The 21,448-nt window shown below is 38.3% G+C and overlaps 2 protein-coding genes across 3 annotated transcripts; both read right to left on the bottom strand.

The window, feature by feature from the left end:
- Positions 1-92: 92 nt before the first annotated feature.
- On the bottom strand, positions 93-12,064 carry LOC127515830 (regulator of G-protein signaling 20). Its single transcript, XM_051899915.1, has 5 exons — positions 9,911-12,064; positions 9,015-9,202; positions 7,066-7,146; positions 3,357-3,591; positions 93-2,860 (listed from the first exon to the last, which is right to left on the bottom strand). The coding sequence occupies exons 2-5, from the start codon at positions 9,197-9,199 to the stop codon at positions 2,675-2,677; spliced, it is 687 nt and encodes a 228-aa protein (XP_051755875.1). The 5' UTR covers positions 9,200-9,202; positions 9,911-12,064; the 3' UTR covers positions 93-2,674.
- A 139-nt stretch (positions 12,065-12,203) lies between these two features.
- On the bottom strand, positions 12,204-21,170 carry hacd1 (3-hydroxyacyl-CoA dehydratase 1). Of its 2 annotated transcripts, none has more exons than XM_051899909.1 (8): positions 20,881-21,170; positions 18,393-18,510; positions 16,984-17,002; positions 16,805-16,893; positions 16,538-16,659; positions 15,801-15,979; positions 13,696-13,803; positions 12,204-13,604 (listed from the first exon to the last, which is right to left on the bottom strand). In XM_051899909.1, exons 1-7 carry the CDS (start codon positions 21,000-21,002, stop codon positions 13,721-13,723), a joined length of 732 nt encoding a protein of 243 aa, XP_051755869.1. In that variant the 5' UTR covers positions 21,003-21,170; the 3' UTR covers positions 12,204-13,604; positions 13,696-13,720. The 2 variants fall into 2 exon arrangements, with proteins under 2 accessions (XP_051755869.1, XP_051755870.1); XM_051899910.1 differs by having other exon boundaries at positions 12,204-13,552.
- Positions 21,171-21,448: the final 278 nt, after the last annotated feature.

The raw sequence follows: 21,448 nt of genomic DNA, 5'->3' as shown, positions 1-21,448 counted from the left end.
AATTAGGTTAAACTTAATTCCCATTTCCTGATGTGACTGCGTCTATTTTCAAATCAAAGATTGTACGCTAGGTTAATGGGACATTAAAACAGTTTGTTTGTGTTTATTTTACTTTATTGTTATTTATCTCTTTTTGTACAGTTTATACAGTATACATAAATTTATCAAATGCATTAATTGCATTTAAAAACATCAAGTCCTAGACAGATAAAATGTTGAGTTGATCTCCGTAGATCGATGCTTTGGTGTGTGTAGGTGTAAGATCTATTCTTCTTATCTCACATATAAATTGTAAATCATCTAGACTGAAACTAATTGAAAGCACCAGTTTTTAATGACACTAGCCTATCCTAGTATGTGAGGCAAGGCACAATTACGGTTCTGCCATTTTAAGTGTATATCCGTGCAGACAGAAATATGAGAATATCTTATTTGAAATAAAAATTGAACTATGAACAGTGCAACAACTTTTTTAATAGCACTTCTGTCTGAGTGACATATATAGAGTGGTCCAGGGATGATATATTTTAGTAGGATAAAACCTGGAAAGGAGTATTTTAGCATTTCCGGTTCCATCATACTGAAGTCAATGGGTTTTTTGAATGGGATTTTCACAGCCTCATTGTGTTTGTGCTCTTGCAAACTATTCTAACTCCATCTTTAATGTAAGATGTTTTTAAACAGAGACTGAAAGAGTTGTCGGAAGCTTATTGATGGTGACGTTGAAGTCATGTGACCATGGTGTAGTTCGTTTATACCCTACATTTAGCTTTTGACTTCTGCCGATTGTATTTACGTTTCAAAACTCATAAGTCTGTGCAATAATCGTCACACAGACCTTATTTTCTGCAATAATCCAAAAGACAATGGGAAACTCCTATTGGGATTTTGTCGAGGGAACCAGTGTGATGCTCACTTCCGGGTTGGCCTACAAAAATACGTCATCACGGCAGCGCTGTATATGGACAAGACTTCACAGAAAATGTTGGCTATGTCTGGCATTAGTGTTTCAGAGCATCAGTCCTGTCGCCTCCCAGAATGTTTTAGATGTCTCACTAAATAAACACATTCGGATCATCAGCTTCTTAATGTGTTGAATAGGGAGACATCTAAAACATTCTGGGCGGTCATGAGGACTGGGGTTGAGAAACACTGATAAATGATTAAATGCAAACATTCCTATCTGACATGAGTCGGACAAACATTCTTGCACCAAACGTCCGCCATTTGTTCGTGGCCGGGGTGGCTGGGATGCTTAAAAAAAGAGAGACTATTTTAACATCAAAAATGACACTTTTTATCCCAATATATAGTATACTGATCAGCCACAGCTTTAAAACCACCTGCATATTATTGTGTAGGTCGTGTGCTGTCAGGACAGCTCTGGTGCATCGGGTCATGGACTCCAGAAGACCTCTGGACGTGTCCGGTGGTTTGTGGCAGACAAGTCCCTAAAGGCCAAGTCAAGTCTCCAGTCTTTGTTCTATTTTTAGCAATAGTTCTTTCAGCTAGTTATTGTAATTAACAGTGTTTAGAAATATCAAAAGTGATTTCTACTTCAAAAATGTCTAATAAAGCACACAAAGGGCCCTATTTTAACGATCTAAGCACAAGGCGCAGGTGCACTTAGGACGTGTCTGAATCCACTTTTGCTAGTTTAATGACAGGCGCACGGTCCAAAAGGGTTTTACCTCGTCTTTTAATGAGTCATGGGTGTGTTTTGGGCGTAACATGCAATAATTCAATCAGAGTCTCCGAACCACTGATTCAAAACACAAGATTCGTAAAGCTTCGAAGCTTCATGAAGGAGTATTTTGAAATCACCCTTCACTATTATATTGTTGAATAAAGTCGTTATTTTGTTTTTTGGCACACAAAAAGTATTCTTGTCGCTTAATAACATTAAGGTTGAACCACTGTAGTCACATGAACTGTTTTAAATATATCTTTAGTAGCTTTCTGGGCGTTCGAAAGTCTAAGTTAACTTGCTCTCAATGCAGGCCTCACAAGCCATTGGATTTTATCAAAAATATCTTAATTTGTGTTTCGAAGATGGGTGTGGAACGACATGACGCTGAGTAATTAATGACAGAATTTTCATTTTTGAGTGAACTAACCCTTTAAGTACGACTCGAGTCCAAGAGTTTCCATCTTTGGTTTGTGGCACCAAGACATTAGCAGCAGGTCCTTTGGGTCCAGTGAGGTGGGGCCTCCGTGGATCAGATATGTTGGTCCAGAGCTTCCCATAGATGCTCAATCGGATTGAGATCTGGGAAATTTGAAGGCTAAGGCAACACCTTGAACTCTCAAACCATTCCTGAACCACAGGACACATTCAGAGGTCTTGAGGAGGCTATGCTTCGATGCATCAAAGCTGTTTTGGGGGACCGACACAATATTAGACATGCATTTTGATGTTGTGGCTGTTTTTGCTGTAACTATGATGTATGTAGCACAAAATCGGAGACCCTTCTGTCAACTAAATTCAATAACAACTAGTCGAGGGAGATGCATTTGAGAATCGTGTAAATACCAGATGCGTATGCCGATCTGTCTTGGCTGACCCGATCACCTGGGATGAAAGGTACGTGTAAACAGGGCCAAAGGGATCTACCAGGTCTACAGGGAAGTGTGTTAGGCCTGTGTCTGAACTGTGTACATTCATGTGTGTATGTTAGGACTCAGTGGGCTCTTCAAGGCTCTGTATGAGTTCTGCGTACATGCTGGAGTTCATGTATCGTGGGTAGGAGTCTCGCTGCATGAGCATGTAGATCTGCTGCTGTGCCTCGTCAAACGTGCATGATGAGGGTTCCTGCATGTTCCTGTTGATCACTTCACGTACACGTGAGTCCAGACTCACCTAGACATACAAACACAGGTTTCCAGATGAGGTAAACTTGTGGTTCCTTTCCAAAAACTGCTGAGCTGCCTTCTACTAGGGCCAAGTGTCACCAATTACCGATTCAGACTTTAATGCAATATTGTGAAAACAAAAATTGTGATAATTTTATATATTTCTGTATATATAGAAATAGGTCTAGGGTTAAGAACATGACAGGGATGTGAGGGAGATGTCAGAAATGTCTGCATAGAAGTTGTTGATCATGTAGCCAATGAATCGTCATGATTCTATACAGTCTTTAAACAATCGTCAATGTGGTAGAAGTTCCCATAACATTAGCTACAGAACTAGCATCACGTTTCCTCTTCAGGGATTCAGATTACATACGTAACCAGGATGTTTTGGAAAACCGGTCAGCAAACAATGGGTGTTTGCACATGATGGAGACAAAGATAATCATATTTAACTATAGTATAAGCAAAAATTCAGATCATGTGGAAATGAGCATACATACCTCTTTAGGTGACAATACAGAAACGTAGTCCTCAAATATTTGTTTCACAGTCTGTTCTACCGTGGTTTTGTTGGTCTCTTTCTTTAGACTCTCACAGACTAGCCAGAAGTTCAGGTTTTCTTCACTAAACTCAGTCTTCAGAAACTGTTGGAAGTGCGCACGACCTTGTGCACTTTTTATTAAGCGCTCAAATGACTCTCCCCACGCACGAACCTCCTCCAGAGTGAGCTGAGGCCTGTAGAAGAGGTAAGATCAGGAAAGAAAGATGCGTATCAGCGCTCCCTACCGTATAACAGTGAAAACATGGATTGCCGGAAAATTCTGTCAATGGCGGTGAAAGATTTAGAGGATTGACTTCAGAATTAAAAATTCCTGATAATTTACTCACCCCCATGTCATCCAAGATGTTCATGTCTTTCTTTCTTCAGTCGAAAAGAAATGAAGGTTTTTGAGGAAAAGATTCCAGGATTTTTCTCCATATAGTGGACTTCACTGGGGTTCAACGGGTTGAAGGTCCAAATGTCAGTTTCAGTGCAGCTTCAAAGAGCTCTACACGATCCCAGACGAGGAATAAGAGTCTTATCTAGAGAAACCATCAGACATTTTCTAAAAAAAATAAACATTTTTATACTTTTTAACCACAAATGCTCGTCTTGCACTGCTCTGTGATGCTCCACGCATTACATAATCATGTTGGAAAGGTCACGCGTGACGTAGGCAGAAGTCCCGAGCAAGTGTTTATAAAGCGAATGTGCAAAGACTAAGTCAAATGTCCTTTACAAAAAAAAGTAAAACAACAATGTCGGACGAGAAAATGAGATGGAGTTTTTCACCCTACCGTGGTACTTCCACCTACGTCACTCGTGACCTTTCCAATGTGATTACGTAATGTTTTATGCAAAGTGCAAGATAAGCATTTGTGGTTAAAAAGTATATAATTAAGATTTTTTTTTAGAAAATGGCCGATGGTTTCTCTAGATAAGACTCTTATTCCTCGTCTGGGATCATGTAGAGCTCTTTGAAGCTGCACTGAAACTGACATTTGGACCTTCAACCCGTTGAACCCCAGTGAAGTCCACTATATGGAGAAAAATCCTGGAATGTTTTCCTCAAAAACCTTCATTTCTTTTCAACTGAAGAAAGAAAGACATGAACATCTTGGATGACATGGAGGTGAGGAAATTATCAGGAAATTTTAATTCTTAAGTAATCCTTAAAACTGTTACAGGAAAATATATCTGACCCCTGAGATTTACAAAAAGGTAACACACTATTTTCTGCTTTAGTATGTAACATACTATCAATACATGTTCATGACTTTATTGAACACACAGTGGAAACATTCACACCACAGGGAGGAAAAGTTAGTTAAGGGTAATGAATTCTCTAAAAGCGAACAGGTGTCAAATTAATGAGACGAGATTAGAGGTGTTGCTCAGAGCCACCTTGCACTATAAAAACTGTTGAACACTGAACTGTTGGAAAAGGTTTCTCTGAAGGTCCACAGCTTTACAAATTGTTCAGCACTGTTGCTACTTTGCATCCAGCTTAAATGGCTGCAATAGCACAGCGATGAATACACTATAAAGGCCGTCATGAACCACTTTCTGACCTATAGTTCTGTTGTTAGCAATGGGTTCATCAAAGGAGAAAAAAAGGCAAGCGTCTCAACAAACCATCAGTAATTGAAGTACTACTACTGTTAATGGAGGGCAATTAGTATTTCACTGCTGAATCTTTCCTTTTTAAGATGTTTCAGAATGGTTTCCCAAAGTAAATGCTCTGTGGTTAAATTTCTAGAAAACTAACATATTGAATGGTTTCCATAAAAAATTTTGAGCCAAAGGAGGTTAGGAACCTGGGGGGAACCAGGGAGTCTATCAAGCCGAACAGGGGTGCATTTCCCAAAGCGAACTATGGTCGCAAGTCCCGTCATTACCAATAGAGTTCAATGAGACTTACGACCATAGTTGGCCAACGATGCTTTCGGGAAACGCACCCCAGGACGGCCTCCATGGCTGGGGCAATGAGAACAGTTTTGCCAGGCTGGGTTTTAAGGATGGGAAAAGTGACTGGCACTGGCTCCAGAACAGACACTGGCCTCTGTAATGGACAAATCCTCTGGGTGTCCGTCACAGGCGTGTATGCTGGCACAGGGTCTGTATTAAAAATGATCAAAAGTTCTGTGGCAGGAGTGAACTCAGGACTGACGTAAACCTCCTTAACCTCACCCACAGTGAAGGGGATCCACTTAGTTGAAGAGCCAGCTCCACAAAGTCACAAAATGTCTCTTGAGGACAATCTATGGGTAGTATAGACTTTAAAGGTGCAGTATGCGATCTCCCAGAATTGTTGTTGAACGCTGTTGATATTTGAAATCAACCCAAACAATCCCACCCCTCTCTTCATTGCTCAATCTCTAAAATCCACAAACACTTTAACGCCCGCTCCTAACCACCTCGATCCGAGCTGGTCTCGAACCCCGATCGCCGGCATGTGAGTCTATCATAGTTGGAGCGAATGAACAAATGAACACACAGTACACATGATTAAATAAGGTAAAAGTTGGTTGTTAGTCGCCAGCAGCTCCAGACAAACACTGACACTCAAATCTGTCCTGTTACTACAGCTAACATCACAACAACAGCATTTCTTGGTTCTGTGAAACCGCAGCAACGTTACTCCCGAATGGAGCAGAAACAACACGCGAGCTCAGCGTCCATTTTCAGGCCTTCCCGCGTAGGTCTCTCTAATATTAACGCAGGTCCTAAAGCTCTTGCCTGATCATAACCTGTCTTTCTCCAGTGATGCTCCTCTGAGATTTTCTCTTTTGTATTGTCTCTCATCTCTCTTTCAGCAGTCTTTCTTCAATTCTCTCTCTTGCTCACTCTCTCTCCTCCACCATCATACGCCCCCTAATGCCGATTGGCTACGCCTTTGTTGTGGTGCTCAGTCCTCCCACAATTCCTCTGCCTTTAGATATACACCTGTGCCAGAGTAGGAACACTGTGCATGTGTACACTGTGTGTCCAATAAAGACAAGATCTTGTGTGTTATTAAAGATAGACTGTAATTATCTATTGTTGTGATTTAGTTGAAAATTAGATCACATTTTATGACCAGAACTTCAAGGTAAATACAAAGTTTCACAAAGGGTTGCAACTGTATTTACTGAAAGTGTTACGTAAAAAGAAGTCATGACATGACAGTTTTTCTTTGATCTTTTAAATAAGTTTTAGACTTCCTCGCTGCAGAAATCATATTTGTTGAAACCAAGCTGCCAAAACGACTTTTCTATTTCCTCCACCTTGTGACGTCGCTACAGCAAATGCTAACCTAATATCTGAAGGTTGAGCAGCGAGCTCATTGGCTACTGATACAGCAGGAACCAATCAGCTGTGCTCTTTAGAGAATGATGTGATTGCAAGCAGACTGAGTTAAGGATCTATCAGCCTGTGCCATCTAGAGTTTCATGACAGAACTTTGTATTTCTGCTTTGTTGTCATTCGAGAGAGTCCAGTCTCTGGGATGAATCGAAATTCCAACCACTAGGCAAAACGAGGGTTGAAAACATTTTAAACATTATAATTAAATCTCAAGGAACATATTAAAGTAATAAAAAGTCATGTCATGACCCCTTTAAAGTTCCCAAGAGGGATGCTCTTAAAGTGATTACCTTTTTGTGCAATATTTACAATTTTTAACTTACGTCGGGTTGATATCAGCCTCCTCTTGTTCTTCTGAGATTGTCGTCATAATTCTTTCCTCCTTAGCAGAGCGTACTGTCAGACTACACAAACACACATTATAAAAACATGTTTTTTGTGTGCACCATGTGACACCTGAATGTCTCAGGAGAGGCTCCTAAAGCATACAAGATGCACACTTCAAAGCTCAGTCTACATTAGTCTTAATGAAGTTTTCTAGCACACCTGTACTCTCAAGTGAAACATCTCAAAACCACGCTACTTATTCTTCAGTTCTCTTAAAAATGCGCTTTGCAAAAAAACTTTGTTTACTCCATAAAAATCATTTACCTGAAAAGCAATCTTTAAGGTGCCCCTTTAAGGCAAAGGCAAAAAAAAGGATGTTTTAATGGATGTCAGTGGAGGAGAGGCTTCAGTGCACTGAATAAACTTAAACCCCTTAGGATCAGAGGGAAGAAAACGAGGACAGAGGATTCGAAGAAAAGCTTATTTGTACATTGAAATATTCTTGATCACTCGAGCCAAAGCATATGAAGCAACTGTTTGCTGAAATAACCACAACATTAACAACAACACTGAAATAAGAGCGTGTGGTTTATCTGTCAATCAGATGCACCGAAAGGTGGCGTTCGTTACAATAGTAACAGCAGACATACGGCGCGTTTCTTTCTGAATCGTCATTGGCTGGTAGAAAGGTTTTCAATTCTTGAATCACATCGAAAAACCTTTGAATCGTGAACTATTTCTTTAATTGAAATCTACATCGATCAGACATAACATTATGAGCGCTGACAGGTGAAGTGAATAACACTGATCATCTCTTCATCACAGCACCTGTTAGTGGGTGGATATATTAGGCAGCAAGTGAACATTTTGTCCTCAAAGTTGATGTGTTAGAAGCAGGAAAAATGGGCAAGCGTAAGGATTTGAGCGAGTTTGAAAAGGACCAAATTGTGATGGCTAGACGACTGTGGGGAGTGAAGGCAGGCCCGTGTGGTCCGATCCAACAGACGAGCTACTGTAGCTCAAATTGCTCAAGAAGTTAATGCTGGTTCTGATAGAAAGGTGTCAGAATACACAGTGCATCAGTTTGTTGCGTATGGAGCTGCATAGCCGCAGACCAGTCAGGGTGCCCATGCTGACCCCTGTCCACCGCCGAAAGAGCCAACAGTGGACACGTGAGCATCAGAACTGGACCACGGAGCAATGGAAGAAGGTGGCCTGGTCTGATGAATCACGTTTTCTTCTACATCACGTGGATGGCCGGGTGCGTGTGCGTCGCTTACCTGGGGAACACATGGCACCAGGATGCACTATGGGAAGAAGGCAAGCCGGCGGAGGCAGCGTGATGCTTTGGGCAATGTTCTGCTGGGAAACCTTGGATCCTGCCATCCATGTGGATGTTACTTTGACACGTACCACCTACCTAAGCATTGTTGCAGACCACGTACACCCTTTCATGGAAACCGTATTCCCTCTTTCAGCAGGATAATGCTCCTGCCACAAAGCAGAAATGGTTCTGGAATGGTTTGAGGAGCACAACAACGAGTTTGAGGTGTTGACCTGGCCTCCAAATTCCCCAGATCTCAATCCAGTCGAGCATCTGTGGGATGTGCTGAACAAACAAGTCCGATCCATGGGGGCTCCACCTCGCAACTTACAGGACTAACATCTTGGTGCAGATACCACAGCACACCTTCAGGGGTCTAGAGGAGTCCATGCCTCGACGGGTCAGGGCTGTTTCGACAGCAAAAGGGGGACCAACACAATATTAAGAAGGTGCTCATAATGTTATGCCTGATCGGTGTATATGCCATTCAATGAGAGAAGTAACTTCTGTCTGCAGGTGCTATTGAAGTTTGAACAGTCTCATTTGTACAATCCGTCATGTAAGTCTATGGGAACTCTGCTCTACTTCATGTGAATCATTTAAAGATAAGCGTTTTCTCACCAGGAGCAGCTGCAGCAGCAGCACCAGCAGAAGCAGCAGGCGTTTGAGGGAGCATTTAACGAGCCGAGGGTTTGAGTGCTCACACTTCCCGACATGTGAGCGCCGGGGCCAGTGTTCTGCACTCCGGTGGTGTTTTCATCATTCTGCGGTGGACGTTTTCCCATCTCCACCAATTCAGAGCCCATGAGCTACAGACACAACTTTCAGTTCACCAAAATGCTTTCACACAAGTGAGAACATTATCTGTGCAACACAAGTACACATTTAACAGTTGTAATGCTTAATCATGCTTAATTAATTTAAATAGCCCTTTAGGTAGGAAAAAGGCCTGCATGCCACAATCCACAGGAGACGTACAGCAAACACTGACATCCAGTGAGACCAATTACAGCTGAACACCTGAGATCAACATCACACGTTATTCTGTTTACATTCATGCGGCTATTTTTTTTTAATAATAATAATCATTTAGAAACAGTTTTTTTTTTTTTTTTTAGTATTGCTAAATTAAGGCCAAATGCACAGGACAGAGGCATGTCATGCACATAATGTCTGCTTTAATTAGTCAAATCAGCTGTCAAATCCCTTCATATTATTCCTCTTTCATTATAGACATTATTTCATTATTCATAATGTACTTCAATTTCTTTATTAAATTATGATTATATTTATACACACCGACATTCAGTTAAATTCACGTTTCTGATTTATGTTCATTCATTTTATTAGTATGGGGAATGCTCGCAGTTTGCGCGCCATAAATCAGCCTCAGTACGAGCAGCATGGATGCAGACATGATGTCTGAGACATCTCGTATCAATATTTAAACCGATCTGCATCACAATACGGAATAATGCAAACGTACATATAATTAAAACAAAAATAACGAAACTCACCTCTTCACCATTGGTGTCCAGAAAAGACTAACACCGGCTCTCGTTCACGCGCGCATTATCTGTCCGCTCAGCTTCTCCTCCCGGACGCATGCGCGTGTCAGTTTCTGCTTCAGATGTACTCTGCTCTGACGCGCGCATATCATCACATTCAACGATTCATGCAATGTTTACATTATCTTATTAGAAGGTTTTGTGCAAATAAATAATCAGAACACAAACCATTATTAGTACAGACGGTATCATAATCTAATATAGGCTATCTAATTGGTGTTTTGTGTTTATTTTGTGTTGGGGAACGCCTCGAAAACGAGATGGTTCATCTCAAGGGTGTTATCCTTAAAAATAAATTGAAATGGAAATATATCGACTTTGAGCTTGTGGAAAGGCACTATATAAGTAAAACTACTTCTTCTTCTTCTTCTTCTTCTAATTATTTTGCTATTACACAGGATTTGGGATTTAAAAAATGGCTAAAAATATACATTTTTATTCATGCATAACTTATTTGTTATCCTCTTGCTTGTGAAATAATTTTACTTTAGAGTTAATCAACAAACTATGAGAGAGTTTGTGTTTTTGTGCATACGCTCGTTTATGTGCGTATATGCTCGTTTTTTTTAAACGTATGTTCGGTTTTTGTGTGTACTCGTTCTTTTGGACGTACGTTCATTTTTTTTGTGTGTACTCGTTTTTTTGGATATATGTTTGTTTTTTGTGTGTACTCTCGTTTTTTTGGACGTCCGTTGGTTTTTGTGCGTACTCGTGATTTTTTTTTTTTTTTTTGTGGATGTACGTTCGGTATTTCTGCATAGGCTACTCATTTTTTTTTTGGACGTATGTTCAGTTTTTGTGCGTAATTGTTTTTTTGGACGTACGTTTGTTTTTTGTGTGTGTACTCTCGTTTTTTTGAACGTACATTCGGTTTTTGTGCGTACGCTCGTTTTTTGGACTTAAGTTTGTTTCTTGTGTGTACTCTTTTTTTGGACGTATGTTCAGGTTTTGTGCGTAATTGTTGTTTTGGTTGTACGTTCGTTTTTTGTGCGTACTCGTTTCTTTGGATGTACGTTTGTTTTTTGTGCATACTCTCGTTTTTTTTAAACATACGTTCGGTTTTTGTGCGTACTCGTTTTTTTGGACGTACATTCGTTTTTTTGTGTGTACTCGCTTTTTTGGATATACGTTTGTTTTTTGTGTGTACTCTCGTTATTTTGGATGTCCGTTTGGTTTTTGTGCGTACTCGTGTTTTTTTTTTTTTTGGATGTACGTTCGGTTTTTCTGCATAGGCTACTCATTTTTTTTGGACGTATGTTCAGTTTTTGTGCGTAATTGTTGTTTTGGACGTACGTTCGCTTTTTGTGCGTACCCGTTTTTTTGGACGTACCTTCATTTTTTTTTGTGCGTACTTGTTTTTTTGGACGTACGTTAATTTTTTTGTGTGTACTCTCGTTTTTTTGAACGTACATTTGGTTTTTGTGCGTACGCTCATTTTTTGGACGTATGTTCAGGTTTTGTGCGTAATTGTTGTTTTGGATGTACGTTCGGTTTTTTTTGTGCGTGCTCGTTTCTTTGGACGTACGTTTGTTTTTTGTGCATACTCTCGTTTTTTTTAAACATACGTTCGGTTTTTGTGCGTACTCATTTTTTTGGATGTACTTTTGTTTTTTGTGTGTACTCGTTTTTTTGGACACGTTCATTTTTTGTGCGCACTTGTTTTTTGAACGTACATTTGGTTTTTGTGTACTCTCGTTTTTTTTTTTGGATGTATGTTTGGTTTTTGTGCATACTCGTTTTTTGTGCATACATTCATCTTCTCAGAATCACTCGTATGCACATTTGAGAAATTATCTTAGATCAAATGTAGGACAGTTTCTACGCAACATTTTATAAATGAGGCCCCAGGGATGTGTGGTGATTTTAATTACTGTACAAATAGCCATCTTTGAGTTTACAGGATGAATTGATAATTTGGGAATTTGGCAGAAAGCATGCTTGTTTCAGAGAACTGAAGTTATAAGAAGAGTCACAACCATGTTTCGCTCTGTTGTGTACAACTGTATGAATAAAATTATGCCACAACTCTCTCATTTCCTGTGAATTAATTGAAGCCCAAAGTTTCATCAGAGGGGCCAATTACTGTCTAATAGTGTTTGTCTGATAATGTTTTTCTACATTTGATCTTTGCTCTCAATATTATGAACTTAACAAATAAAGCTTTTATTATATTCTTCCTAAACTCTATTCTTTGAGGGTGCTTACAGTATAAACACTTATCAACGAGAGCAATACTAATGCCTAAGTACATAGTTCTTTTTATTGTTTCTTTCATTCTTTCTTCAAAACCTTTATTCTTTCAGTACAATTACCAGGTATTTAATTAAATTACATGAAAATGTTCTTCACAATTCTATCTAATGATGTCACTCCATGTCCCCTTTCTCTCCTCAGCTGCACAGAAGAATAAAATAACGTAGCACCGTAGAGAGAATCTACTCAAAAGAGAGCCATGAACTCAAGTTTCTTACAGAACATAATAATAATAAATTAAAAAACAACAACAACACAGAAGGTCTGAGAGCCAAATGAGCTAAAGTTTTAGCAACAAGTCTTGGATTAACCTAACATGTGCTGCTTGTTTTCTAGAGCACTACCTGTACAAACTTTCCCCAGTTTATTTACTCTAGTTTGGATTGTAAACACTGAAGCAACAAAGATAATCATAGTGCATACTGAAAAAGTGTAAAAAAATAAAATAAAATAAAAATAAATCCCAACAAAGCAAGTAATTTTCTGTCCAAACTAAATGCCAAACTGCTTGTATTTTGGGACAAAGTCAAACAAATATGAGGAGTGGGATTTTAACATCAGAAACCAATCAATGGACAAAATGTTCTGTTGCTTTTCACAGTCTCAGCTGCAGGTTTGGACAAAAAATGTAACATGGTTGATGAGCTTTTATCACTTGTTGCTTTATCACATTGCACCTGGTGTTATATTCAAAACAAAACATTCTTGAAAATAACTAGTATTTATTCTAAAGATACAGTTCTCAGACTTAAGATGATTGAAAACCTTCAACGTGTTGACATGATATGTAGATAATGACGATACTTTCACAAACACTAAACAGATAAACCCCTTAAAGTGTATATTAATGCATTTATAATGTTTATTTAAATTGCAATGCTTTTTTAATACCTATCGCTTGTGAATGAAAATGTGAGAAATAAAGTAGCCAAGTGATAAAAAAATACAGTTTATACATTCTGTTTCGTCAGTCCCACAAGTTAATATATTATAGCCTAGTCTCGATTTTGCTATTGTATTGAAAAGGCTGTCTGCTAAAACAGATGAATAAGGTAAGATAAAGAAGATTCACTTATTTAATCCCTAATCTGTCCATCCAAGAACATGGATGAGAAAACCAAAGTGGAGATCTAGAATTTATGGAACGGTTTACCCAAGCATCGCTGTAACTACACAAACCACGATATAGTCCAGATCAGGTGAGATTACACTCGAGGTACAGATAATTGTTAGTAACGCCAGATTCCAGTCCAATACTCTTTGTCAAAACAGACGAGGCTTCTCCATTGGCCGTGAAAATTGGTTCAAATCTCCTTTGACGATTGAAGTGATTCCATCCTTGCGAAATTAAACACAACCGGAAGAGTGGTGAAAATGCTGGGATTATAGACTGTAACAAACAATAGTAGAACTGATTTATATTTAATTGATTTTAGCTTCTTATTTTGACTATAAACTTTTCTCAAATCATTGATGGCTACCTGGGGTTTTGTTAGTGGCTTCTTTCTACTCATCCTTCTCGACTATGACTTCTCCATGAAGTACCCTCCTCCTCTGACGCAGCATGTGGAAGTACAGCTGAGGAAACACTGAAAGAGAAGCAGACGACAATGAAAACTAGAAAGTAAAGTTCGTCGGGACAAACTTTTATGTTGGCTTGACAAAGCCGTATGAACATTTGAAAGTTTTATAAGCGTTAAACTTAGTGAAGCCAAAAAAAAAAAAAAAAAAAAAGCAAGACATTGCTAGCATGAATTAACATGTTGTAACACATTGCTAGCATGAATTAGCATGTTGCTAACATGAATTAACATGTTGGTAGCATGTTGTTAGCATTAATGATCATATTGCTAAAATGTTTTAACATATTGCTAGCATATTTTAGCACATTGCTAGCATGAATTAGCATGTTTTTGCTACCATGTTTTAACAGGTTGCTTGCATTAATTAGCATGTTGCTAACATGTTTAAGCACGTTTCTAATATGATTTAGCATTTTGCTAGCATGAATTAGCATTTTTTAACAAATTGCTAACATGAATTACCATGTTTTTGCTAGCATGTTTTAACAAATTGCTAACATGAATTACCATGTTTTTGCTAGCATGTTTTAACAGGTTGTTGACATGTTTTAGCACGTTGCTAGCACGAACTAGCATGACTTGACATTTTTAATATGAATTAGCATGTTTTAACATATTGTTAACATGAATTAACATGTTGGTAGCATGTTTTAAAATGTTATTTGCATTAATTATCAGGTTGCTAGCATGTTGTAACACATTGCTAGCATGTTTTAGCATGTTGCTATCATGAATTAGCATGTTTTTGTTAACATGTTTTAACAGGTTTTTAACATTAATTAGCATGTTGTTAACATGTGTAAGCACGTTTCTAGCATGATTTAGCATGTTGCTAGCATGAAATAGCATGTTTTAACACATTGTTAACATGAATTAGCATGTTTTAACACATTGTTAACATGAATTAGCATGTTTTAACACATTGTTAACATGAGCATGTTTTAACAGGTTGTTGACATGTTTTAGCACGTTGCTAGCATGAACTAGCATGACGACATTTTTAATATGAATTAGCATGTTTTAACATATTGTTAACATGAATTAACATGTTGGTAGCATGTTTTAAAATGTTATTTGCATTAATTATCAGGTTGCTAGCATGTTGTAACACATTGCTAGCATTTTTTAACATTTTGCTAGCAATTAGCATGTATTTGTTAACATGTTTTAACAGGTTCTTAACATTAATTAGCATGTTGTTAACATGTTTGAACATGTTTTAGCATGTTGCTAGCATGTTGTTTGCATTATTATGTTGCTAAGATGTCTTAACACATTGTTAGCATGTTTTAACATGTTGCTAACATGAATTAGCATGTTTTTGCTAGCACAATTTAACAGGTTGCTAACGTTTTAGCTCATTGATAGCATGATTTAACATGTTCCTAGATTGAATTATCATGTAGCACACTGCACATTGCTAACATGAATTAGCATGTTTTAACACATTGCTAACATGAATTAGCAAATTGCTAGCATGTTATATTAGAAATATTACATAGAATGGCAGCTTAAATGAGTCTAATGGGCTTCTGGTTGTTTTGACAGCTTGAACAGTCTGAACTGGAGTTTGTAATGAAGAGGTAAAGTAAAAGAACTCTGATCAGAATATCAGCATTGGCTCTCAGAACTTTAACACCAACCCACAAGTTTATCCACATTAAAATCAAATCATTGAAAAGAGCAATCATAACAGAGATACTGTAATTTACACAGTACTCAGTAAAGGTGCACTCACTACATTTTATGTTGAGTCGGACAAAAATTTCAATTATCTTGGACTTATTCATGCCACTAGGTGTCGGAATGTAGCATCAAGCAAAAGCCATAGTTTATAGTTACCAAAGCCACTGTAGACAGTCAGTCATGCTCAGTTTGTTCAGATAATGAAAGTGTAGCAGATTATTAGCAGGATTAGACAGCATTATTCAGCTGGTCTTGTGATCGCAACACTGTCAATAAATGATAGCGTGCAAGTAGATTTCTTTTCTTTGAGTTCTTACATGGGATGTAGGACAGCATGACGATGATCAAGAAGTAGTAATAGTCAAAGGACACGTTGTATTTGTTGGGAAGCCTCAGGGAGAACATGCCCGATCTCCGAACATATGGTAAGGCGGCATGTATGGTCAGCAGTTCACCAATTACTCCCAAGGGGTACATGACAATAAACATGTTATACCTGAGGAAAGCAGGAGATCAGAAAAAGACAAAGCAGGAAAATAAATGTGACTTAATTTGACATGAGACATAACACATTATAAACACACACCAACAATTATTATGTAACTCAGTGTTGGGGAAAGTTACTTTTAAAAATAATGCGTTACAATATTGCGTGCACATGCGTATTGTCTGGTCCTGGTCCACTGACATTTCGAAAAGTTTTGAAACAGTAATGACATAATGAAGCCTTGTTTTCTAAAATCACATGACATGACACTAAAAGTGAAATGAATAAGCCTCAGGCTGAAGGGAATGCAAATTCACGCCTGTACAGTAGAGGGCGCCGCTCAAACGCACACCTCAGAATCTCGCCAGAAGTAGCAGATCATCCAGGTACTGTTTTATGAGTACTGTGAATTCGGACATGCTTCTTTTGTCACACACTGTTTTTCGCCTACTATATTGTAGGGAAGTATGCGATTTTGGACGCAGCCATATTGTGAAACTCTAAACAATGTCCTTGTGAGTAGCAGACATGCTCAATGAAACCACACCGGGCAGCGATCTAGTGTACCTGGCCCACTTGATGAAGTATGGCAGATGGTGGAGCAGGTTGAAAGTGTAGAAAGAGTAGCGAGTGATCTCTGTAACCGTCCATACCACTACGAACAAGATCACACTCTCCTCGTTCTGAATCTTAGCATGTGTTTCAAATGAAAGAAAACAATATTTAAAATGTAACAGCCCATTTAGAGATTGTCCACTGGAGAACAGTGAATATGTCCCATAATTCCCATTGGTTTTATGGCTATTAGTTAATGTCCTCGTCATGCACACTGACCTGTCTGATGCTGTTTGTAATAAACCAGACCATGAATATCCGAGAACATACTTGGACCCCAGTCACAATTACAGATGTCCGCACAATTCCTTTAACACACCAAAAACAACAACTGAAAAACATCTTTATATACCTGGAATGAAATATGTTAGTCTAGCACTTTAAAATATAGTACATACCAATAGCACAGTGTCCAACCTGAAATAAAAACAGAAGTTAGGAGCCAAAGTGTAAGAAAACAAAATGAAGATAGATCAAAACATAGATGCAAGCATGCTAAAAGAAACCGATTTTGATGTTTCGTGTCTTTTTTGCCCAGTCCCATAATCCCACATCTCTGCAATCTCTGTATTTTAGCCAGTTTGTGGGTAAGTGGCCTAATATTATTGCTTACGGTAATAGACCCTCATACAAAGAGTGAAAAGCAACAAAAAAGCAACATAAATCATATGTCTGGCTCAGATATGATTCAAAGGCTCAGACCTCACTAGTCAGTTGTCTATTTCTACTTCTGCCTAGACTGATTTAGAGGTAAGATTACACGCTTGAATGACAAGCGCCATCTAATGGTCACATTTAACACTTACATTCACTACAGTGAACAAGTGTCACTGCACAAACCACTGGACAGGCAGTTTATAGTGGGTTGAGTGTTTATACACACTGTACCATTCAGTTTCTAACTTCACCAAATCCATTCAAAGGTGAACATCACTATGCCATACTCACTTCTAAGGGCAAGACACTTAAAGTGAACACTCTGAAGGATGCAGGGTATTACTGTCTTAAATATGACAGTTTGCAACAACCCACACAGAGCCAAATGTTCCTGCATCCTTATTTTTGAAGGATCTATAGATTCTTAATAGTGTGCAGTTTCAACTTAAAAGTGTGCGTTGTACTTAAAATAAAATATCACAAGTTTTGCTTGCATCTTTTTTGGCCATCAAACTAACATTGTGACAGACAGACAGATTCAGCACGGCTGGATCTAACATTCCTGACGCAGTTGAGGCTAAGTGTGTAGTTCTACACACAGCTTCTAGATGGCGCCACTAGCTCTTGCAGTGTTGGAATTGATCCATGCATGAAATTAATGTATTTGAGAATGCAGTATTTTTGTAGCTTTAGTAATTGTTTAAGGCCATTTAAGCACTGAAATGGAAAATACAGTCTGAAAATACAAATCTGCAGAAATATGGAAAAATCACCAGAGAGTTCATCTAAAGGATAGGACATTTGCTGTGAATATAGGGAATTTTCCCCCCAAATCTGCCCTTTTAGTATGTGGCGTTCCTCAGGGCTCGGTTTTGGGACCACTGTTATTTTCCTTATATATGCTTCCTTCTGAGTTCTATATGTTGGAAGTACAGTATCTTTTACCACTGCTACACTGACGATTTTCAGTTTTATTTTCCAGTGAGTTTAGATAAGAAATGTTCATTAGACAGTGTTGTGGTTACCGAATACTTTGAGCATGAGGAAACTTTTTTAAATTAAGATATTTTAAAAAAAATTGTACATATTGCACTGTTACAACATACAACACTGGAGTAAAATAAAGTAAAGGTTAATAAAAGACTCTTACCTCCAATAGTGCAAATGTCTGGAAAAATTTTAGTGTCCTTGCTATAGTTTTGTACAAGCCTTTATGGGTGCCTCTCTGAAGGTAATAGCGGATCATGGAAACAGCCAGTACAAGCCACCTGCAATACAAGATCACATCCAATGTCTATAGAAGCCTTCATTTTCATTTGTCCCTAAAGTGACATTCAGCTAACCGGCAAGTCATACAACTTGCATTTGAAAAGAAACTTGCACCTGCATGATTCTGCTGTCAAAACATGTGACACACACAGTGCATTATGGGCATTCTATAGATGTTGGGTGTACATGCGTTGTACACTTCTCGTTGCAATGCATTATGGGATTGAATAAGTGCACTAGATATTCTTCACTATGATTTTGGACATGATTACAAAATGGCTGACAACTGAAAAAGAGCACTATATAAGGGCTTGTCTTGTTTTCTTAGACCAATAATATTTCAGCTATAGTTTAACCTATATTTAACTAAAGATACATAGTAAAAAGTATTTAGTCACTTAAGCCACACTTACATGCATGAAAGTCACTGCATAGAAGAAAAAAAATATCAAACTAAGTGGCATTTATATTAAAGCTACAATATGTAGATTTTCACCCCTAGAGGTCATCTATTCAAAACAAAGGCGTAGCTTGATGACACTGAGTTTGAGCGCGGAATCTTGGGAAATGTCGTCTTCACCTCACAGCTGGTGGAAAAGAATCGGGATGGCACTCGGGCAGAAATCATGTTCATGGATGAGATTATTAACGTTACTGTAGTATGAAGCAGGGCCGAGTGCTGTGGGAGAGAGATGATCGCGACACACGCCTCGAGAGCAGCAACTTGCCGCAGTCATCGCTTACGCTTCTTCCGGTCGAGTGTATGAGGTAACGCAGCTCTGTTTATCATATTGGATACATTTGAGTGTGTTGAAAATGATGTTATAACGTTACTCTGTGCGTTCGCTCTGAGACACTCGTTGCACACTGCAGTAAGCTAGATTGATTTAAGAATATCATATTAATAAGTGCTGGATGGCTTGCGTTGATAAATGGCATGTAATTCATTTTAAAATGTATTGTATGATGGAGAAAATGCTGTATTACTTAGCTACTTGACAAAATAGTGTTTTTCTCTGAGGCATGGTAAAAGCATGGTACTCTTGGAAAATCAAGAAAACTAGATTTAAACAATTAAGACTAAATGTGTTGAGCTATATAACATTAATTCCTTTTCTCTCTATAAATGTAACAGTTGTTCCCTTGTCTATTAAAACATGTAAATATTAAAGCGTCTTTGGTGTTTCCATGGTTTCTACAAAATAAAACCGGAAACTGAGGGTAACGCAGATATGACACCACTGACTCCCGTACACGTCCTATATCCTTGGTTAAAATCGTGATTTTCTCACAAATTACAAACTGTTGGAAAAATTTGGGATATTGTGAGTACTCAACTGAACAAAATATATAACACTGGCCTAGTGGTTTTTGGATATTTTACTGCAAAAATCTTACATATTGTGCCTTTAAGTGTCTAAATCATTTTCAGCAATCTAAAATACACTTTAATGCAATTTCTGTTTAAACCTGAATTTCATGTAATAAAATATATTACACATTTGTAATGGCGAAGTTGCTATTTAGTTTATTTAAAATACATTAAATGTAGGCTATTATTGATTTACACACTACTACAGTTAAAATTATAACCAAGTAGGCTACATAGTCAACACATCACAATAATAAGTGAACGTATTTAAAGCATGACGAAAGATTACCCTTACGAAAATTAACCATGGTTTTACTACGAATAAAACAAAAAAAAACATGGTTATTATAGTTATTCCATGGTGACCACAAATTAACCACGATTTAGCTACAAAAACCATAGTTTAACTGTGGTATTTGTGTGGTTATACAAATGGTAATCAAAACGCCAAGAAAAAAACACACATGGTTTCACTATAATAAAACTATGGTTAATTTTCATAAATGATTTAAAATGTAATTTGTAGCCTATATATTTAATAGAAATAAGAGCATTCTTTTTTTCCCCCACAAGATTTGTGAAGTTTACACTGGTTGAGATCGCGCTGAGCGGCTCTTTCACTATCATTACCGTGCATTTCATTTTTCTTTGTTAAATTTCGCCTGTCGAGCGTTTCGCCACGCCGGGCGAGTTCCAGTGTCAGCGCTAAACATATCACTGCGACAGTTGCGGAATGACACGTGCGGTACCGTATTAGGAAAGGCTGTGAGGAATATCCCAGTATAACTAACGGCCGACCTCTATAGAACAAAACTAACAATTACCCACGCGCTCTGTGAGGGTTTAATGCATTTAATTCCATCTATTCAAAGTAGTCTTAAGTAGCAACTAGTCGAGTGATTTACAATGCGCCGAAACTATAAACAGACACGCGACTGCATTCAGAAAAGCAGAGCGAATAAAAGAAGTTCAAAGTAAAACTTTCAGCAGCGAGTACCCGGCTGTCATGGCGATGTTGTAGAACGCGAGCCATGCCGTTGCGATGGCGCCTTTCGTCCGCTTCTTCTTGTTGTTGGTTTCCTTCTCGTCGACAGTCCCGTCCTCCTCGCCGGACGCCATGGTACCTGCTGCTACAGACTGAGAAAGTCACAAAAAGCTCGCGCGAGCACAGCTGTCGGCGGGGGCTGGTCATCTCTGGAGGGGCCACTGAGTGTCAAGGCAGGAAAAAACCTTTTCTAATTCAATTATGCACATCTGGAATGATCTTATAGACTTGTGTTATCAACTTTTTGGCAGAGTATTTTCTTTAATGTTTTCAAATAGACCTGCCTCATTTGCTCACCGCTGCTGTATTAAATTCATGACTATCAATCAATGCATTGAGTGTATTAATGTGTTGTGTTCACATATGTAACATTATATCAAAAGTATATAATTTCATTGTAAGTGTTAAAGATTCTGTAACACACTCCCATCCATGCTGGCCACTATTTCTGTGCCCAGAGAGGAGATTATTGTGATAGCATCCTTGTTCATCCCCAAAGCAGAAAAATAATTAAATTAGT

The sequence above is a fragment of the Ctenopharyngodon idella genome, chromosome 7 (genome assembly GCF_019924925.1).
Source record: "Ctenopharyngodon idella isolate HZGC_01 chromosome 7, HZGC01, whole genome shotgun sequence".
NCBI lineage: Eukaryota > Metazoa > Chordata > Actinopteri > Cypriniformes > Xenocyprididae > Ctenopharyngodon > Ctenopharyngodon idella.
Note: the sequence above shows the minus strand (reverse complement) of the source record. Positions and strands in the feature narration are given on the sequence as shown.

Bases quoted from the DNA above. Each gene is read 5' to 3' on its own strand.
- LOC127515830 (XM_051899915.1), bottom strand. From the start codon at position 9,199: ATGGGCTCTGAATTGGTGGAGATGGGAAAACGTCCACCGCAGAATGAT. The intron at 7,147-9,014 runs GTGAGAAAACGC...GTGTTTGTGTAG, and splicing joins TGCTGCTGCAGCTGCTCCTG to TCTGACAGTACGCTCTGCTA. The intron at 3,592-7,065 runs GTAAGTTAAAAA...CCTCTTCTACAG, and splicing joins GAGGCTGATATCAACCCGAC to GCCTCAGCTCACTCTGGAGG.
- hacd1 (XM_051899909.1), bottom strand. From the start codon at position 21,002: ATGGCGTCCGGCGAGGAGGACGGGACTGTCGACGAGAAGGAAACCAAC. The intron at 16,660-16,804 runs GTCAGTGTGCAT...ACACATGCTAAG, and splicing joins TTACAAACAGCATCAGACAG to ATTCAGAACGAGGAGAGTGT. The intron at 15,980-16,537 runs GTACACTAGATC...TGCTTTCCTCAG, and splicing joins TACTTCATCAAGTGGGCCAG to GTATAACATGTTTATTGTCA.